The sequence below is a fragment of the Strix uralensis genome, chromosome 4 (assembly GCF_047716275.1).
Source record: "Strix uralensis isolate ZFMK-TIS-50842 chromosome 4, bStrUra1, whole genome shotgun sequence".
Taxonomy (NCBI): domain Eukaryota; kingdom Metazoa; phylum Chordata; class Aves; order Strigiformes; family Strigidae; genus Strix; species Strix uralensis.
Genome location: NC_133975.1, coordinates 61,369,478 through 61,388,750, shown reverse-complemented (window position 1 = coordinate 61,388,750; position 19,273 = coordinate 61,369,478). Strand labels below are relative to the sequence as shown.

The window sequence follows — 19,273 nt, the reverse complement described above, 5'->3', positions numbered from 1 at the left end:
GTTTAATGATCCAAGGCAGGAACCCACTGCAGGGAAGGCAGAGCCCTGGACATGACAGGGTAACAGTGCAGTGCAGATCAGCCCCCTGTAACAAGCCACACTAATGCTGAACTGTGTGAAAGACAACTCAGGAGACTGCACAATTAATAATCTACTTGGCTGAGCACCACTTTCACTCCTTGGATTGAGGCAGACTGCAGAGAGTTGGGAAGAAGCTATGAAAGAATTGCATGCAGGGTCCCGTAAACCCTTGCAAACCTAAGAAGGGAGGGCAAGTCCAGTTTTCTGCTTTTACCTGATTCAACATTGCTTCCTTTCATCCCGTTTAGGGGCACAGAGCAAAAATGCACAAGTTTTGCACAGCAGGATGAAGCAGCACAGTGGGCAACTGTGATATGTATTCCCAGGAAGGCAGTGAGCAGGTGCTGGTGCCCTCCACTGGCATTTTCCACCTAATTCTGCAAATTTGCTTTTGAGACATCTTCGTACTTCTCTGTCAAAGGCCCTGCAGAGCTAAGGGGTCAGGAGTAAATGCCCCTTCTACTCCTTGGCTTGCCCATCACCCTTATGTCAAACGCGTAACAGAGTTTGCAAATTTTTTCATCAATTTTCGTGGAGCAGCGTTCTGTCCAAGGCTTGCCCGAGCCGAAGCACTTACAGGATCAGGCCAGCGTGCTTGGCACCTCTCAGCAAAGAGCAATGCATCATCCTGGCTTGCTGCACTGCAGAAGAAAAACCCCTGCCCAGCGCTGCCATAGCCAGTGGGTGTCCTGCATTGATTCATAGAGGGCATTTTGATCAGACCCCATATTCTTAAAAATTATCAAGCCTGAAGATGCAGGAAAATAAATAAATAATAATGCTTTCCTTCCAGTGATTTCTATTGTACTGACCTAGCCGGAAATCCCATTAGTTACTCGCTTTGATCAGGACTGTTCCTCCAAGACCAGGAGACGCAGAAAGCGTTCCACCACATCGGTAAATGAGCACATCTGAAGTGTGTTTTAATCAAAGCCTTCCAACTCTTGAGCTTTTTGTAGTTTTTGCATGTAGCTGAACTTTGGTCCAGCTGCTGTGGAAGAAATACGGTTTATTGCTGGGCTGTCTGTCTCCTCGGAACTGCTCTTGGGTCTCCAGTCATTGTCCTCCCCCAGCAAGGACAGGAGGGGCAGTAAGCTGGGATAAAGCACTAGCCAGCCCTATTACTGCTATTACCTTAACCCTTTGCAAGAAATACAAGTGCCAGCAGTAGCATTTCAGGTGTCTTTTGAGGAACAAGCAAGAGGTTTGCTGGTGAAGTGCACTGTAACAGCAACCACAGTAGAAGATGTAGAGAAACCTTCCAAGCCTTGCTGAAACACACCTCTCTCCAATAATAAGCAATCCAGGGGAGAAAAGCATTTCAGCCTGATACTGTAAAATACTAATCAGGAACCTGTTACTCATGTACATTGTGAGCTGGAGCTCAGTATGGACACAGCAAAATCCTTTGCGAGATGCAGAAGCTCATCCTGCAGCCACCAGGCAAATCATCAACCAAGGGGAAAAAAGTCTGGCCAAATGAACAAATAAACAGGTAAATTACACACTGTGTATTAAGGAGAGGTCAGGCTCAAGGCAAAAGAAAGCAGGCAGGAGGAAAATAGGGCCAGAAAACCATCGCGTGGCCTTGCAGCACAGAGCACCACCCTCTTTGAACCCGGTCCTGGCTAGTATGCAATTTGCTATGAGAGCAGCAAGAGTGAAAGGCAGCTGAACCCTGTGAGCTTTACAAATCTGTCACAGATATCCAAAGAAAACAAGGGTTGGTAACCTCCGTCTTCTGCCTGGCATGTCCCCTGCATGTTCATACACACACAAACATGTTCATGCTGCCAAGTGCGTACTTACACCTGCATGCTCGTTCAAACTCATATTATCAGCTTGATAGTTGCATGGGAAAGGAGAAATGCCCTCTGAAGTCGCTATACCCTGAGCAGTGTTTCTATAGCACAATGCACATAATGCACAATTACTGAAAAAAAATGTTTCAAACTACCCTGGCCACTGTTGTATTTAATTTTTGAGGGAGATTACTATAAGGAGCTTACTTGGTACTGTAAAGAAGCTGCAGCCAGAGAGCAAGTGGGACATTTATTAAATGCCTATGAGTCCCCTGCTATTTCTCTAACAGCACTGGAAGTAATTTTACATTCTTTTTTTGGCTATTTTTGAGTCCTGGTGTCTTAAGAGCACTCTCAGAAGTATCATCTATGCAGGGCGTTAAAAATGTAAAACTACCTTTAATGCTAAAATCAGAGAAATAACATATCAGACAAAGGAATTATCAGCTTGCAGACTGAGACTAAAGAGCTGAAGAGGATTTTATTAGCAGTAAAATTCAGAAGCTGCATTCATGGAAAAAAAAAAAAATCTATACATTGATGTCATCTGGGCAGTGAAACCATTTTAGATGCTTTACTTTTGCTCTCTGCCAAGTACTGTGCTCAGCACAATACAAAGAGACTCCTTGGCCCCAAAGACTATGTTTTAAGGTGATTAGAATTAGATTAATATAAGATTACTTGGCAATCCTTTAAAAATATGCCAGCAAAATGGGAAATAAAATTTTAAACCAGCACTATCACTCATGCAAAGTAACAGCAGTGGTGCTTTGCAAAAACAGAAGTTTCTTACAGCTCTGACCTTGTGAAGCCCTTACCACATCTGATTGCAGCACATCCTGCTTTATGCTTTTTGGAAAATATCAATATTTGCTCTCCATACACCTCTAAAAATCTAGATTCAGGCTGCCCAATCTCTGCTACTTTACTCCAAGCCTAAGCCTACCTTGATGGCAGTGATCCCAGTGGCTCTGGGATGTCAGGGAGGAATCAGTGTCAGTCCTGCTGGCTGCAGTACCTCAAGCAGGGTATTCTGGGCAGCTCTTGCTCTCTCGTACCCAGCTGCATGGCATCATCCAGGTGTAATCCATGGATAAATTTTCCCTAGGTGTAACCTGGCATTTGTTTTTCATAGCTCATGCAACTGCCTCACAAGTAGCATGCTTTGAAGGAGACTAATCACTTTACCATAAAGATATTTGTCTTGCTGCCACTGGGAGATGGTAAAACCTGCTCCCTACTGCACAACATGCAATAGACGTCATTGGTTGAATCTCATCATGAGAACCTCAGCGCCTGTCTCTTTCCCTTTGACAGGAGGAGGGTGGATGGGGATGACTATTTCTTACTATTTTTATTTTCATCTATAAATAAGACATTTTAATTTCATGTCAAAATTGAAAGGTCTGTCTGTAGATGCAGGAAAATGCTTTTCATTTCATCTTTTAATGTTCTCATATATCAACAACAGGGTTGTCTCATATACTTGAATAAAAATGACCTCTAACTAAAAGTCATATTGTAATTTTGGGGATTTTTTTTCATATTCCAAAGAATTCTTTCAATATTCAAGTATGTATTTCTAATAGTCCAAGTATAACAAAAAGACTTATAATAAACTATGAAAAGGTAGCAATTACCAACTGGGGAGTTATAAATAAAACTGTAAAATATTCAGCTGATCCATAATTCATTTGGTAGCAGACACCTAGCCATCTGGGCTGGGGTGAACTCACAACTCTGGAATAGGACAGTGGATGAAGATTTTGCATTTAGAATAAATGTGGCCATCACAAAAAATTTCAAACAATAAACATTCTGTGTAACACTGTTTTTCAGGTTTTACTTTGATCTGCCAGAGTGTTTGTTTTTTAACTACCTGTGATTGCATTCTCTGATTACATGTGACCACACTTCAAAAATAAACCAAAATACTTCTTGAAGCCAGTCACCAGCATATGTATGGGACTTTACAAATGAAATTATTCTCTCTTCCTACCTGAACCCTCACTGGCAGCTTGATATCTCCCCTGCACAGGATGAGTGTCCGCAGCCAGAAGGATCCTGCTGCAAGGTGTAGCCATGCTGCCACATGCTACGGTGCAGGGTGCACCGAGGTTTAAATGGTCTTCAAGGCAGTCCTAGTTTACCTCTGCTTATTAAAATACCTCGGTATTTGCCCATCCTGGTATGGGAGATTACACTTTGCTTTTAAGAGTACATCGATCTAGGGTAATTCTGCAATACCTGTGTTAACACACTGGAAGCTAGTGCGGCATCTCTAAATGACAGCGCTTTCCAAATAGATGGGCAATTGCAAGCCTTAAACCCTCTATTTATGCCACTAATAGCTCCTCTCTGACCAACATGAATCTAAAGCACAGCTTAAACTATCAGACATACTGAATTCATATAGGATTGCCTGCAGCTGCTAAAATTTTCTCAGAGTTCATAAAACGATTAGACAAATTCATGAGAGAAAAATCCATTAAGGGCTACAAAGCACAAAGAGGTTGTCCCCAGAGGTGGGAAAGCGCTCTAAGGAAGCATCAGTATGTGTCTGCTTCATGCTCATACCCCTTCTATGGTATCCACTACTGACCATTGCTGGGAAGATGATGCAGCTCAGTGGGTCAAGTACTGTTACAATGGATGTTTTTACAGGCAAGTCCTGCTCACCACCCTGGCTGTGGAAAGGGAGTTGTCCAAAAATAAGCATCTGCTTAAGCTTTTGCAGGCCCTAGGTCAGCAGTACTGGTTGAAAAGTAGAGCTGCAAAACCAGTCTGGCTTCTCATGTGAGATGCTTGCAACATGCTGCATCTACTGGAGCATCCTCTCAGAAATTTTTTGTTATCCCTGAAGAAAATAAGCAAGCTGTGCCCCACTCAAACCAAACTAAATACGCTTGTGAGACTTGAAAGTTGAAAGAATCGGACCCTGAACTTTCCAGGACTCGAACCCGTCCATTCCTGAAGTCAGCCTCTGAAAACATGTTTCTGAGCAGAGCCATCTTCTCACCTCATTTTCTGATGTTTTCTTGCCAGACTGTACAGGGCTGCAGTCTATCTGTTTTAAGAGCGTGCAGCTGCTAACATAAGATTGCAATAAGCTCTACATTGCAGGTTTCCCTTTCCGAATCGCCCTTGGCTGCTTTTCAAAGACTGGTACCTCCTGAATGCTAAGGAAAACACCTTCTCCCTTGCTCCCCACCATTGCAACATCCCAACCTGCACAATCAGAGTGAGAATCACTGCTCTCAGCACACCCTTCTGCTCCAAGAGCTTTCCAGCTGCTCCAAGCATCTAGTGGTTTTTTTGGTCAAGCAAGAACCTAGCCGTGCCTCCCAAGCAGCAATATGGGTTGCCAGGTCCTGTCCTCCAACATGTTTGCTTAAATAGCACTGCTGCACCACAGGATGCAACTTGTATCTCTGGTTTGGCCTTGGGCATGCAGACTCCTTGAGGTATTAGACACATTAACTCCTCCTTTGTTAGCAAGCAGAAAGAAAGAAGTTAGAAAGCAAGTTAGGAAGTCTGTATCTTTCTTCCCCTTCTCCCCTAAGAGGCTCAAAAATATCATACAGGTCACAGAAGGGAACTGAACATTGGCCTCCGACTTTCCAAACAGAAAACAGTCAGGGGGTTTATCTGAAAACACACACAGAGAAGGTCTTTAAGTGTAAAGGAATCTGTGGCATTTGGGATGCCAGCAGGAGAACTGCCCCACTCTCACACCCCCCACTTTCAGGCCAGCTCGGTGCCTGAAGCCATGCCCAGCGTGGGAGATGCTGGAAACAAAAAGCAAAGAAAATTGCTCAGCTGTTTAGGCTGGCTTAAAGTGAATATTATTGGTAGGTTTTAAGCCTAGAAAGGTTTTAAACTATGCGTCTTCCCAGTGTGCTCCTACGATGATACAAGAGGCACACAGACAACCATGAATCACAACTGCTTGCCCCCTACGGACCCATTATGAGACACAAGTCTCTGACCGAGATGTCAAGGTAGGTGCTTTCTGTATACAGGGCAGATAAGACAAAAGACCTCAAGGGAGATGCACATCTCTGTCTGGAGTGACAACATTACTTAATCATCTGGCTTGGTGAAATCGCTGAGAAAAAAAAACGTCACGCAGTTGTCACTTGAAAAGCAAACTTCAATATTAGCAGCACACACAGACTGGTCTCTGGAAACCATCTAAATAGGTGGCAGTCTCAAACATATGAAAACTTGAGCAAAACCATGAACAAGAAAAGGATGGCTAACCCAATCCTATCATTGCCACTTACGAATTATTCACTGGGCTCCAGCCCACGTGCATGAGGCACACTTTTTAATGCGCCATAAGAGTACATTACAAATGACTCCCTGCCATCTGTGCTGGAAAGTCCCTTGGGCACGTATTTTGCTGCAATCCCATAGGGGAGAACCACACTTTGGCCAACCCATGTGCCTACAAAGTGAATAAGGTCCTCCGTTTGCCCTGCAGCAGCTCTGGGATAGTCACGATGGAGACCAGCACACTTTCTACCTCCCTTGGCCTGTGGCATTGCTCACCCTTTCTAGATACGTGTTTCCCAGCAGAAAACATCTGCAAAATCCCACAGAAGCAACAGAGGTTTGAGGATTGAAAGAGAGTGACGAGGGAACTAGTTCTGTATGCAGAGCCTAAAGCCACTGTGTCCTACATGGCTCAGTCCCATCCCAAACACCATCAGGTCCCCAGGGACTCAGGGAGCAGAAGCACGCTGAGCTCACTAGCTGAGATTAGCTGATCTACCTCTTCTTGTGCACAAAACATTACTGTTTCCTTGCTATATTTCCAAATCTGATTTCAAAAGTTCAGGGGAAAATTACATCAGTCTAAAACTGCCAGACTGATTGCTAGTGCCAATTCTTTTTCTCATTATTTTAAACTGGGGAGAGAGGAACGGGGTCAAATTATTTTGGAGAAAAACACATTTTTTTCAGGAAACAATCCTTTCAAGAGCCCTAACAAGAGGTAGTTTCTGCTGTCAAAAGCTCCCATGGACAGAGGAGGTGGTGCACCCAGCACCCTGCTGCCTGCTCATTCTCTGCAGTCCCAAAATTAGCATAGGCTTTTTGGGATGGACAAAAGCCAAACCAACAAAACAGACCCTGGCATTTCTCTGCAGTGCTGGGTTAGTGAATACTTGCTAGCAGGACTCCAGCAGGCAGACCTATCCCACAGCATGCAATTTTTTCATTTTCTGCAGCCAGCAGTTCTTGTAGCAGGAGTTCTCCTACTGCTGCAGTTGACCTTGTGTCACTACCTTTAGTGACTCAACTTCATTACATCAGCCTTCATGAAAATATAATCATACCATCAGAAAACCTGTGTGAGGGAAGGATGAGGCCCCAGAGCTGCAACTCCTGGTGGTAATTTCAGGGTGAAGACAAGTGGACTGAGACTCCCTGGAACCCCATGTGCCCTGCCTGTTCTTATATGAAGAGGATAGCTGAAGGTGAGGCTTTTTCAGAGATATCCAGCAACTTTGGGCATGGCCAGGTATGGACCACTCCACCCGCACACCTCCACTACTTGCCCCAAAGGACATTTTTCAGAGGCACCTTAAGAAAACAGATATCCACCTTCCACACTTCACAGCTAGTCTGATTTGCAAAGTCCTCCTCTACGGCCGCTTTATTTCTGGCATGTACAAACTGATGATCACCCCTGGGAGTGCCAAAAGAGCACATTACTGGGAAGCACGTTTGATGTTAGAGCTCCAGCAGATAGGCCTGGTTCTCCTCCTGAACGAGTGGTGGAACCAGCTAGAGAGACAACAAAATACAGTCACCACTCCTTACTTTGGACAGGGGTTTGATTCAACCTCCTGTTGAATCAAACATGAGAGCATACAGATGTAATTTCAACACCACACAGCGAATTAAACAGTTATGGCTTGATCCATTGACTGCGGATCCACCAGGGTAAACAGTGAGACTGCCCAGAAGCTACACTTACCCACTTGTCCTTAGCATGAGCCACGTTCATCACAGGTCTACCATTTCCTATAACGGACCTTTCAATACAAGGCTGGAGGTGATAACTGTGCAAGGGGGTTATTCTTGGCCTGATACACAAGAAGGCAGCTACACGGATAAATCTTGCTGCAACTATGGGGAGTTTGGGACATAACTCACAAATCAGGACCATTTCCTCACAGTCTGCACTGATCAGCAATGTATCATCTCCTCTTGTGCAGCTACATTTACTGAGGTTTATGTGGATTTAGCTCCGCACGTCAGGGAAAATCCAATGTCAGCAATGAAATACTAACGCAAACCCACTAACAGGAAAATATACTTTTTCCAACAACAGAGTTACTGGCAGCAGCCTTCACAATGGGAAAACAGTAAACAGCATTAGGACCATGACACCCACTGATCTGCATTAAACAGGTGCCTTCAACAGGTGGCATACTGCCATCCACTGATGCTTCTCCAGAAGATTTCCTGCCACATCCACCAGCAACAACCTCGGCATGCCTTTATTTCCTCTCCTTGAGATATAGCCGAACAATTTGTCCAACACTTCAACAATCCAGTCTAATTACCAGGACAGGTATCTGATGAAGTGCAATACAATTGCACTCTCTTGCTGCTGGCTGCCAAGCCCACGCATGTACACCTGGGTAGCAGGAATGAAATCCAGCCCTGCTCCAGCTAGCATTCTTCTGCTCTGCAGTGAGGATCTGCCAATCTCCATCTAGCTGTTACGCTGCATACCACACCAGGTCTCCTGGCTAGGCCTTGTCTGTAAGGAGAAGGCAAGGGGTGGCTCTGGTGATCTGGCAGCACAGTCCTTACAGTCCCAAATGCCACCGGTTCACATTCCTGGAAGGGCTCCACAGCAGACACATGCCACTGGGGAGTCCTGGATTAGGTGGCAGGAAGCAAGCCAGGTAGGCAAAGGGAGAGACCCTAAAACACAAAGCATGAGGGACAAGAGAAGGACAGAAAAGTCTCCATGGCTTACAGAAGCCGTGTGATGTGCCTGGTGTGTTGATGTGCATGGAAGGAGATGTGATCATGTTTTTGCCTCCTATCACACCTCCAAATGACAGGGTACAACAGCAACTTTGTGCCTGTGTCCAAGGTGACAGCTCTTTTCAATTGCTGGGCAAATGAAGGGCAGACAGATCTGAGCCCTGAACAAAGGAACAAACTAGTTTACATGATCTCTGCCTGTACGGTGCAAAACCAAGGACACAGTATGTGTCAGCCCTACCTTGTTGGAGAAGCAGTGACAATGTACCGTATCTCACCAGCCTGAATCCAGTCACTTTAGCATCACAGTGCAGAAGAGGAATTCAATTTCCTAAAGTCACTCAAAACCATCTTCCTAGGGTAACTGTTTGCAAAGTTAGGACGTTTTAACCACTGGCATTTGGAATGAAAACGAACTCTTAGAAATTTCCCTTTCCCAGCAGGAGAGGCCACTTTTTTTTTTTTCTTTCTTGTTTAGTGCAAAGAAGTGGAGGGATCTCCAAGTAGCTTAGTGTGAAAGGAAAAAGCCACAAATCCTAAAAGTGTGTCCTGCTGGAAGGAAACATATTGAAGACTGCAGTAATTATAAGCTATGAGACACAACCACCCACCCCCCAACCCCCATATTTGAAGAGGCCACAGTCCAGCCCTCCATGCTGTGGACTTCCACCCATTTCAAAGGGAGGTCGGCACCAGGTCTGACTGGCTTGGGCTCCCACCCCAGACATTTCCCCAGGTTGAAGATCCACTTACCTGCCTGGTTTGTGGTTACATTTACAGACACAAACTGCCGGGCTCCGGGGTTCTGGTCGGACACTCCATTCACTGCCTCAATTTCAAAGGTATAGTTTGTATGAGCAAGCAGATCCACCATCATGACAGAGGTGTTTTTCAGGCCGGTTTGCTGGGGGAGGTACCTGACATGACCGCCACACGCCTCACACAGACCTGAGTGTGAGTTGCACTTCTTGCATGCAATATAATAAGACACATCTTTCCTTCCACCAGTATCAGCAGGGGGAATCCATTCCAGAAAGACACTAGTCTCGTTAACATTTGAGATGGCACTCCGAGGAGCAGAGGGGGGTCCTGGTTTGTAAAGTGAGAAAAACACATGGTAAAAACAGTATTATCAGTCATCCTGCTCTCTACTACTCTCTAGGCTGAAAAGAGATGCCCCATTGCTCACGTGCCAAAAAGTACAGGACCGTTTGTAGCAGCACCCAAAGAACTGGGAAAACAGGGATTTGTTTTGAGCACTCCCACCTCACCTCAAGGAGTCTGTGTTGGGATGCAGCCACCTGTATGGGAGGGCAAGACATGGGGCTGTCTCAAACCCAACAGGAGGAGCACTCCAGCCCAGGGCATTGCCTCTGGTGCTCTCCTTGCTCTTCCTGTGAAGGGAGCTGTAAATCTTTGCTCTGCCCAAGTCACCATCAGCTTCACCAGGGGCAAGATTCCCCCTCTTTACTCCATAACTAGCCCTAGGTCCTAAAAAACAGACACGCACTGGGGTATTCATGCTGCTTAGGTACTCAACTCAGACCCTGAATCTTTCCTCTGCATGCACCCTCCTCTCCCCATCAGCTATTTGGCAACAGTGAAACCTAAGCTTGGGCATCCAAATCACACCTAAGTGAGATGCTCAATGTAGCCCAAAGCAGATGGTGATCTACACGGGCCACTGGAAACATGGCCATATCTGGCTACTCAACAGCAGCCTTCTTGGTCCCTGCCAAGCTCTAGCACGGTTGGTTAGCCACACCGTGCTTGCTTATTTTACCAAGCCTCCCTGCTCAGGATGCCAGCGTGGTGCTGGCAAGGCTATCCAAGGAGGAGCAGCTCCTGCAAAAGGCAAGCTGTTTTCCTTTGTCCTGCTGGAAAAGGCCATGGCTGGGCAAGCAAAGCTCACCTGGAGACATCTTCAAGACTGCTTACTTGCAGAAGGTGCTGCAAGCTTTTTGTTTTTAGCAGGCTTGTGTGGAAGATGAAAGGCAAGCTGCAGATACACCCTGAAGACAATGTGAAAGGAAAAGCAGGAATCTTATGCAAGAGATTCACATGTTACATACTTAGGGAATGCTAAATGAATGAGGAAGAAAGGGGAAATTTATCAAATCAAGCCAGGATGGACTTTAGTCATAGCACCACCAGAAGCCATACAGCAAAGACTGGGTTTTTTCCAAGGGAGGTAGAGGAAGGAAGGTAACACACTCCCCTTCAGTTTGAATGAAGCTGTCAAAACCCATGAGCAGTTCCTTGAAAAGAGCTCAACAGGTAGCTTCACCAGCTAGAAATCCATATGAATTTAACAGCCTGTCTTAGGCTGTCATCTCCTCGTTTTGTTGTGATAATTAAACTCGATCCGTTATTTAAAACGGGCAGTGTTGCAAAAACTAAATTACTTTATAAACCAGAAGCATTTTCCTTTATTTCCCTTTCCTATTCCCCTTTTTAAGTCTATAAAATTGGTAACACTGATAAAACACTGTCATGATTTCCACTCAAGCTGTTCTGATTCAGTGAGAAACTCACTGCCAGAGGAAATAAATAATCCTGATATATTTTTTTTCTTCAGGGGAAAAGCAGTTGAAGACAAAAGCTAAGTTAGTTTAGGAAACGGCAGATAAGATTTGTTTTGTTCTGTGATCGCTTCAGATCACTACGAACAGTAAGCGAGCTGCTCACAATCTGCGATGCAGGGACCCAGCACTACTTAGCTAATGACACCAAGGTACAGCACAAGTCAAAAGTATTTTCTGCACTGTCATACTCCTACCGATATAATGGAAACTATGAAATTCATCACTAGAGCTATGTGGAGCTATATATATTGCACTCAAGGGGTTTTTTATATGTTTTTTTTACCTGTTAAATTGCCCTATTTTTTCTTTCACTGGATGAATGCCCTTTTACTGCTACCAGTACTCTAGGAGAAAATAAAGAACTCAGGCACAAGAAACACTTACTGGACAATGTGTCTTTAACGGGGGATAAATTATTACTTTTGTAAAGTCACCAGAGGTTTTTACTTGCTTTGGACAGAAGAGTCAGCTGCTCTTCTTGAAGGCTTAAAAACATCAACTTCAGTGGAAGCGCTTTGAAGCTAGTGGGACTTCATAACCTATAAAATTAGCATTCTCGCAGGGGCTCAGAGAAAGGTTTTTCATAGTCTACAGATATCCAACAAGACCTACTTGAAGAATCCTGAAGCCGCACTTGGGTAAACTTTGATAAATCACAGTTGTAAGAACAAAAAGGTGGTTTACCTTCAGAAGAGAGGGGCCCTACGTCTGTTAAGAAGGTCTGTTTTAATTTCTAACCTTCTTTTGTCAAGGACAAAGGTATTGGTTTACTGTTTTTTTTTAATTTTTTTTTTTTTTTTTAATTTGCTACTTTATACCCTAAGCAGGAAAGATTCACCCCTTCTGCATCACAAGCGCAAATACTTTCTGAAGACAGACACTGGTATTTTTCTTGATGGACAGCAAACCTGTTGTTTGCTGATACACATACTTTAAAAATATAACCCAAGAGAGAAATTACCCTGAAGAAACAAATATAAACATGTACACACTCAAAATAAAGTGAACTGTAAACTTTTTGCCAGTAAAATATTACGCTAAATACTATAAAATCTTCACTTTGTCCCATGTGTCATGCTATTAAAAATATTTCCCCGATATTCTGAACAGCAACAGGGTTACTTGTCAGAGACGGGAGGGGAAAAAAAAAGGGTGTAAGTAGGTTTTCATATTAAAGTGATGTTGTGCAAGGAACTGAAGCTAGGATTACTTAGTTAAGAAGAAATAAAGCACAGTTACTTTCTGAAAGATAGATAATAATATTAAGAGAATTCTCAAATGTCCATCAAGACCAAACATTTCTTTTGTCTGAGTTCAATAATTATTTCAGACTGCATCACAGCACTATTAATTTCAAAATTACCAATCATTACTTATAAAATATGCTCAAGGAACTAGAAAAATGAAATAAAAATTATAAAAATATATTTCCCCCCTCCACTGTACTTAACTGAGCAGTTGATAGTGGTATAGCAGTTAGTTTTCTGTAGTGATGCTGGTAGTGTTGGGGAGACTCATGCAGCTTGGGACTGAAATGCATTCACTTTAAATTAGGAAAATGTGATTTTATAGCTATACCCACTGGCAAGGGGACTTTGCAGGTGCAGAGCTGAAAACGGACATTGATGTATTCTCTAAAATTAACTGGATTTCAAGATGAGGGAATCCTATGAATATTATTAACTGCTACAGTAATAAATAATAAAAACATACCAAAAACTTGCAATATTTTCCTACCAGTCATGACTCAAGTCTATCTCACTTGTGTTTCAGTTCACGATGAGATGTTCCCTTCCAGATCTAACTGGACTGGTTTAAAACATTAGTGTCACTACCTACTCTTTACTGGCCCTGCCAAAATTTACTACCCCTGCAGCTGAGCTAGGGTAGCACATGGGCCCTCCTCATCACCTTCAGTACAAATATAGCTGGATTAGGACAAAATCCCAAGAAAGGATGCGTAGGGCAAGCAAGGGTGACTGAAGCACATGGAGAAGGCTCAGATGATCCCCTCTGCTTTTGGGGTAATAAACATGAATGCCAGCAAAGATGCTGCAAAACCCTCAACTGCTGCACTGGGGTTTGCAGTGGGCAACAGAAGCTGAGGAGTGCCTTGGTCAGCATTAAACCGCTCATCTGTCCCAGAAGCACTTGGTACCCTGTCAAGCCATATTCTAATACAGCTTCAGGCACCATGCCTGCACTTTAAAATAGCTTATAGTAAGCTTTCAATTAAAACAAAAACAACAAAAAAAACCCAACCCAACAAAACAAAACCAAAACTACCCAAACATTAAAACTCCCAAACAAACTTTAAAAAAACCCAAATAAGCATAACAAACCCAAACAAACATAAAAAAAATCCCATGGTCAGAAGTTACAGCCTTTAGCTACAGGATTCAAATTCCACCAGAAACCTGGGGTAGACAGGCACTCGAATTTTGTTTCTTTTTAACATGAACTGGTCACCAAGCTTGCTTGTGCCTCTCTGAAAATCCTGCCCTACGCTCAGGTCACAGGCATGCATAAAGCTCTTCCTCAGGATGGCAGCTCCTGCCCTGTGCTAACGCACCAGCAGGACAGACTGGATGTGTACCCCTCTATCCTGAGAAGGGGCAGAGAGCAACAGCACCGGTGGTGGGCAGGAGGCACTGCAGACACTGCAGTCTGGCATAACTGTATCAGTCCCTGACTTTGTTTCTTCCTGCATAGAAAAGCTGATTTTATGTGTGTTTCCAGAGCTCATAGTACTCCTCTCCCTTCCCATTTCCCAATACCACACTAGACCTCATCATCTCTCCCATTTACTTACATTTTTTAAGTCAGGCTGAGAATCAAAATGGACATCAAGAAGCCCTGGTATCAAAGTTTTTCATACTATAACCCACCCTAGCTACCACTCCAAGAGACACCAGCATATCTATTAATAAACTGAGAAGCACTTGCATGACTCTCCCCCCACACTTTGATCCTACAGCACCAGCTACTGGCATGCTGCCTAAGGCTGTCTTCTCCTTCCCTGCAGCATACCTTCCAACAGCCATGTGCTTCATGCTCCTTCAGCTGGTGAAAAGCAAGCGCAGAGTTCAAGGGCCCCGATTCTGCTCTGAGTCCCTCCTGCAGGAAAGCAGAGACCTGCCAAGGGCAATTTCCTTTGCGAGAGCATCTCTCCAACAGGAACAGACTTTTTCTTTCTCTTTTTGAAATGAAAACTTGTGAAGCTAGGAAGGACATCTGTATTCACTGGGACGAAGGCACAAAAAGCCACTGCCATGCCTGCATGATGCACGGAGATGCTATGGAAGCCACCTCTGCACCACTGCCCAGTGACTCTGAGTGTGCAGGGACTCCTAAACCTACTTTTTCCTCTAACACTTCAGTTACTTGGAAGCTCTACCTGCTCCTACCCCAGTAGTTCAGCATCTCTTCTGTTCTTTTTAAACACTTTTCCACTGCAAAAATTGCATTTGGATCATGACGGACCCAGCTCAGCAAAAACCTGTGGTCTGTGCTACACTCTATGGGACTAGCTGGGGGCATGCAAATTGTGACCCTAAGTATCTGAAACATAAACTGAAGAAGAAATTTTCAAGGTACAGCTGTCAGGATAGCTCACAGATGGCAGGAAATGAGCAAAAATAGTGATCCTCATTCCGCTGACTCCACCTGGGACCCAATTTGCTTGTTATACTACCCTCCCCCTACACCAAGGGGATAAGCTCTACATTTTTGCTGCAGGTTTGGAGAAGCAGTTTCCATTGCAGTTTTGAGGCTACCCTGAAGAACAACCATCACCAGGCAGCTTGGAAAGGTAGGGCTCTCTCCCTGACTGTTTACCAAAAATGACCTAAGAAATGATACTTAGCAGGACCATGTAGGCTCTACCCATGCCTACTGCTGATAAGCGCTACCCATTGTTTCCTCCACATATGCGCGTGCTCCACACCAGTACCCATGCACACACCTATGTGGATATCTGAATGCCATGCTGCTGGCTGAGTCTGCCCATGAGCAGACAGCGAGAGATGGAGCATCTGTTTGTTACAAAAATGCTTCCTAGGTTTAATGCCAGCTTTTGAAGCAAAAGGCTTCAAAAAGTCTGTTCCTGGGTAACCCGGGGTATGGTGGACAAAGCCAGCAACATTACAAGTGTATCAAGACTTGTTCAGACTCCAGCCCAGAGCCTGTAAAAGCACATTAATTAGGATCATAATGTCTAGTCACAGTACAGGAACAGCTCGAAAGGATTAAAAACCCTATAAGCACATGCTTACTTGTACAGGCCATTGTAGGTGGGTCTGATTCCTTCCTAAAATAGTGTTCTTCACACAGGCAAGATGTGGATGCTTCATCAAGCGTGTAGCTGTGAGGGGGACATTTGCTGCAGGATGGACTGTGGGGTGAAGCTTTGAAGAACCCAGGTCTGCATACTGTAAAAAGAAGAACCACAGGCTAAGCTCTCCCATCATAAAATCTCTTCACATTTCCTTTTAAAAAAACCTGTATCTTCAGCTAGATAACAGACACTCATGAGCTATTTGGTTTGCATATTTTAAAACAGTCTATGCCACTAATAGACAGTACATACTTAAATATTTGCATGAAAAGAGAATGAGAAGCCGTTGACTTTTTATTTTTCCCCCCTAGCATCTGCTTTTGCTGGGTATTTATTTTCCTTGTTGAATGCATTAGCGACAACATTTTTGGGGCTCTGCTTTAGAAAACATTATTGTGTTTGGGTTTTTTTTTCCATTCAATCTTAGAAAAACAGGTAAAATACATCTCATGGTTTTTGTTTAAGATGTTCTACACCCAGAAATCAATGCCTCAGCAAACAAATAGCAACATGGTGGTGGAGGGGATCTCAAGATCGACAGCTTTAAGACATTGTGATAAGGCTACTTCCCTAGGGTCTTTTCCCCTGCAAACCTGTGATGAATTTTAAAGTGCTCCATATAAGACAGACTGCTCAGGGTATGGCCTGAATCAGGCATGCTCGCCATACAAGATACTCCTCCCAGCTCTAATATATATGCATGACAAGGCACAAAGACTTGATACAAGAGCTACTTTTGTTCTCACAAATACAAGGCTAAGGGTAGCTTGGTTTTTTGTTTGTTTGGGGGTTTTTTTGTTTGTGTTTTTTTTTGGTTGGGTTTTTTTTTAAATAATTTGAAGTGAATACAGTAATATCTTGTTTTCAGCCTCCCAGCCTCCTGAAACAAGAGCTCTTTCACCTAACCAAAGCACTCTGCACTTCACCTGCACACACACACTCAGCCAGGATCAGTTACAGCCACAGGTTTGCACATATGCACCCTGGCTTTAGAAAAAAACCAGCTGGCCCTATAATCGTACCGTTATATGTAGAATTACAAACCCACTGTTAGCAAAAGGAGGAAAACTTGATATTCTGTCTGTCTCAAAAAGCACAGACATGGAGACAGTTAAAGGAACTCCAGAGTATTGCTACTTTTTATCCTTCAGAGATGCTCTAAAATAATTCTGCTCAGTATGACATCAACCATGCACACAGGTCTGGTATCAGACTTACAGAAATTACCTGGAAATCCCAGAGCCTTTCCATCTGCATTCAAACTTCCCCAGTTGTAATTAGCTTGCAAAGAAAATGAGCTCACAGCAAAAGCATTAATATTATCCCACCAGGAATGTCCCAAACAATCACAGCATTAAGGTCGTGTTCTAAAATTCAGTCAGTGATGACAGAATTAATCTTCACCTTAGATAAAATATAGGGTTTTTACTGGTGATCCCTTTTCCTCTGATGGACCAATTAGGACAACTACCCCTAAAGTTGACTCTGCTTCCTGCAGTTCCAGAGAAACTCTCTTGACATTTTCCCTTCCATGTCACAAGCTTCTTCACCAAAGGTGAGACACTTGCACATTAAATCCTAACTACTAGAGCCAACCAGTAAGTCTTTGCTGTAATCAGCATGCATGCATCAGAAGGGGTGTGATTCAAAAGCATCCCATAGACCTCCCCCAGGCCCCATCTCCAGTCACAGCAGGTGCCATGCAACCCCAAAGCACTTCCCAAGCCCACCACAGGCTGTCAGGTCTCCATCATGCCTCTGCAGCCTCTCCATCCTACTCTAGGGGATGCTCATCTCTCACGTCCCTGCTGACCTCCACAAACCGGGCACCCTCCCATACCTTCCCCCAGCTCCCTTTTCTTCCCACAAGACAGGCAGAGAACAACTAGTAGGATTGGAGGGATTTACAGCTTTTAAAAACCCAATTTCCAAAATTGTTCATCATCCAACCAGTGCTCCATATCTAGGCTGTGAGCTCTGCAGGACGCAATTCATCTGCTTTGTGTCCATAAACCAGGACTGGTGAACAGACCTAGTGCTGAATATATTCTTGATGGCTGTTAGCAGACTTGCCACGAGCTGCCCTCATGCTTTATGGCACATTCCTCAGTTTCTAGCACAGAGTTAAGTTATTCTATTTACTTCACAGCCACTTCAAATGCTGCCCTACCTACATCAAGGACTTGTTACACAATCTCTGGAAAGTCTTATGGGAGAGGAGACCACCAAACGGCCCCTCTCTTGCCTACAATTTGTATTTCAAAGCCAAATCAAACTCACTTGCACACACAGACAATAGAGATACGGAAATGAAAGCACAAAAATGCACAACATTTAACGAGGGCAGCCCACATCTAGGGTGTACTCGATGTAATTAGCCTTCAAAAAAGGACTTGAATTTATCTCATTATGTCCCATCAAGACAGACAGAAAATCATTACAGCACAAGAGTTTACCGTGCTTCTATTTTGTGCAAAGCAGCAAATACAAAATAAGTCAGTTTTCCTTGACAGATTTTCAACGAGGTGCAGCTTGTTAATGACGGTATGATACGTAGCTCCACTCAAAGGGAATGTTTGGTCTTCATGAATAAGTATGGAGCCAACAGATGTACAATGCCAATAACCCATGTTTTAATGAGACATGAAATAAAACTGAACTAGAACAATTTTTGTATAATCCGCAGGCTCCCATGGGTCAAGCAAGTTCCTTCTTTATCCAAAAGATATAAGGAGGAATATTGAAGAGAATTAAATTATATTGAAGATTTCAACGTAAGTCCTCATAACAAACAGCCAGCAGAGCACCATGTTGTCATATCTAAGTGAAATACTCTTGTGTCGGTTAGAATGGAAGAATTCAGGGACAGGAGATGTGATATGCAAAAAAAGGGAGGACAGAAAAAAATGCAAGTATTAGCACAGCGAGTGGTAGTGTGCCGAGTCCACACCTCCGCAACAGATGCTTTGGGGAGGACAGAGGGGGATTTGTAGGGTTCCTCCAGCACAGCCTTCTAGCTTCTCACGACCAGCAGCTTGGGGACCACTCCTGATGGAATGCTTGCACTACCACGCTCAGAAGCTGAAGCAGCGGTAGCTGCATGGGTGTTTCAGGCATAACTAGTATCTGTTATAACACTTTTCTCTGACCCTTTCCTCTGTTTGCTTTGTACATGACACAAAGGAGAGGATAGCTGGTGAGGTGGCTCAAGCAGCAACCCTCTAATAAAAAGGGATGCTGTGATGAAATTGATGCTGTTAGGTGGAGAGCTGACCCAGGAACACATCCACACTGCAGACCAGGTATCATGGTAGCTGAATGGACACAGTCTTTTGGCTCAACAGCCAAAAGCAGGGGCTGGTACCCTGACATTTTTCTGCCACTGGTGGCAATGTCTCAGATACTTTGGAAATTGGATTCAGAGCAGAACAGGGCCACAAACAGCTTACCTTGCACAC

The 19,273-nt window shown here is 44.0% G+C and overlaps 1 protein-coding gene across 13 annotated transcripts in view; it reads right to left on the bottom strand.

The window, feature by feature from the left end:
- The window catches only part of EPHA5 (EPH receptor A5), a 209,778-nt gene that overhangs the window by 85,901 nt on the left and 104,604 nt on the right, over positions 1-19,273 (bottom strand). For 8 of the 13 annotated variants that reach the window (XM_074866972.1, XM_074866973.1, XM_074866985.1 and 5 more), the window contains exons 4-5: positions 15,754-15,909; positions 9,648-9,983 (exon numbers count right to left, since the gene is read on the bottom strand). The exons of 3 other annotated variants lie outside the window; for them this stretch is intronic. In XM_074866972.1, coding sequence (XP_074723073.1) covers positions 9,648-9,983; positions 15,754-15,909 — 492 coding nt within the window. The remainder of the gene's footprint in view (positions 1-9,647; positions 9,984-15,753; positions 15,910-19,273) is intronic. 2 more of the 13 variants (XM_074866979.1, XM_074866980.1) reach the window with 1 other exon arrangement.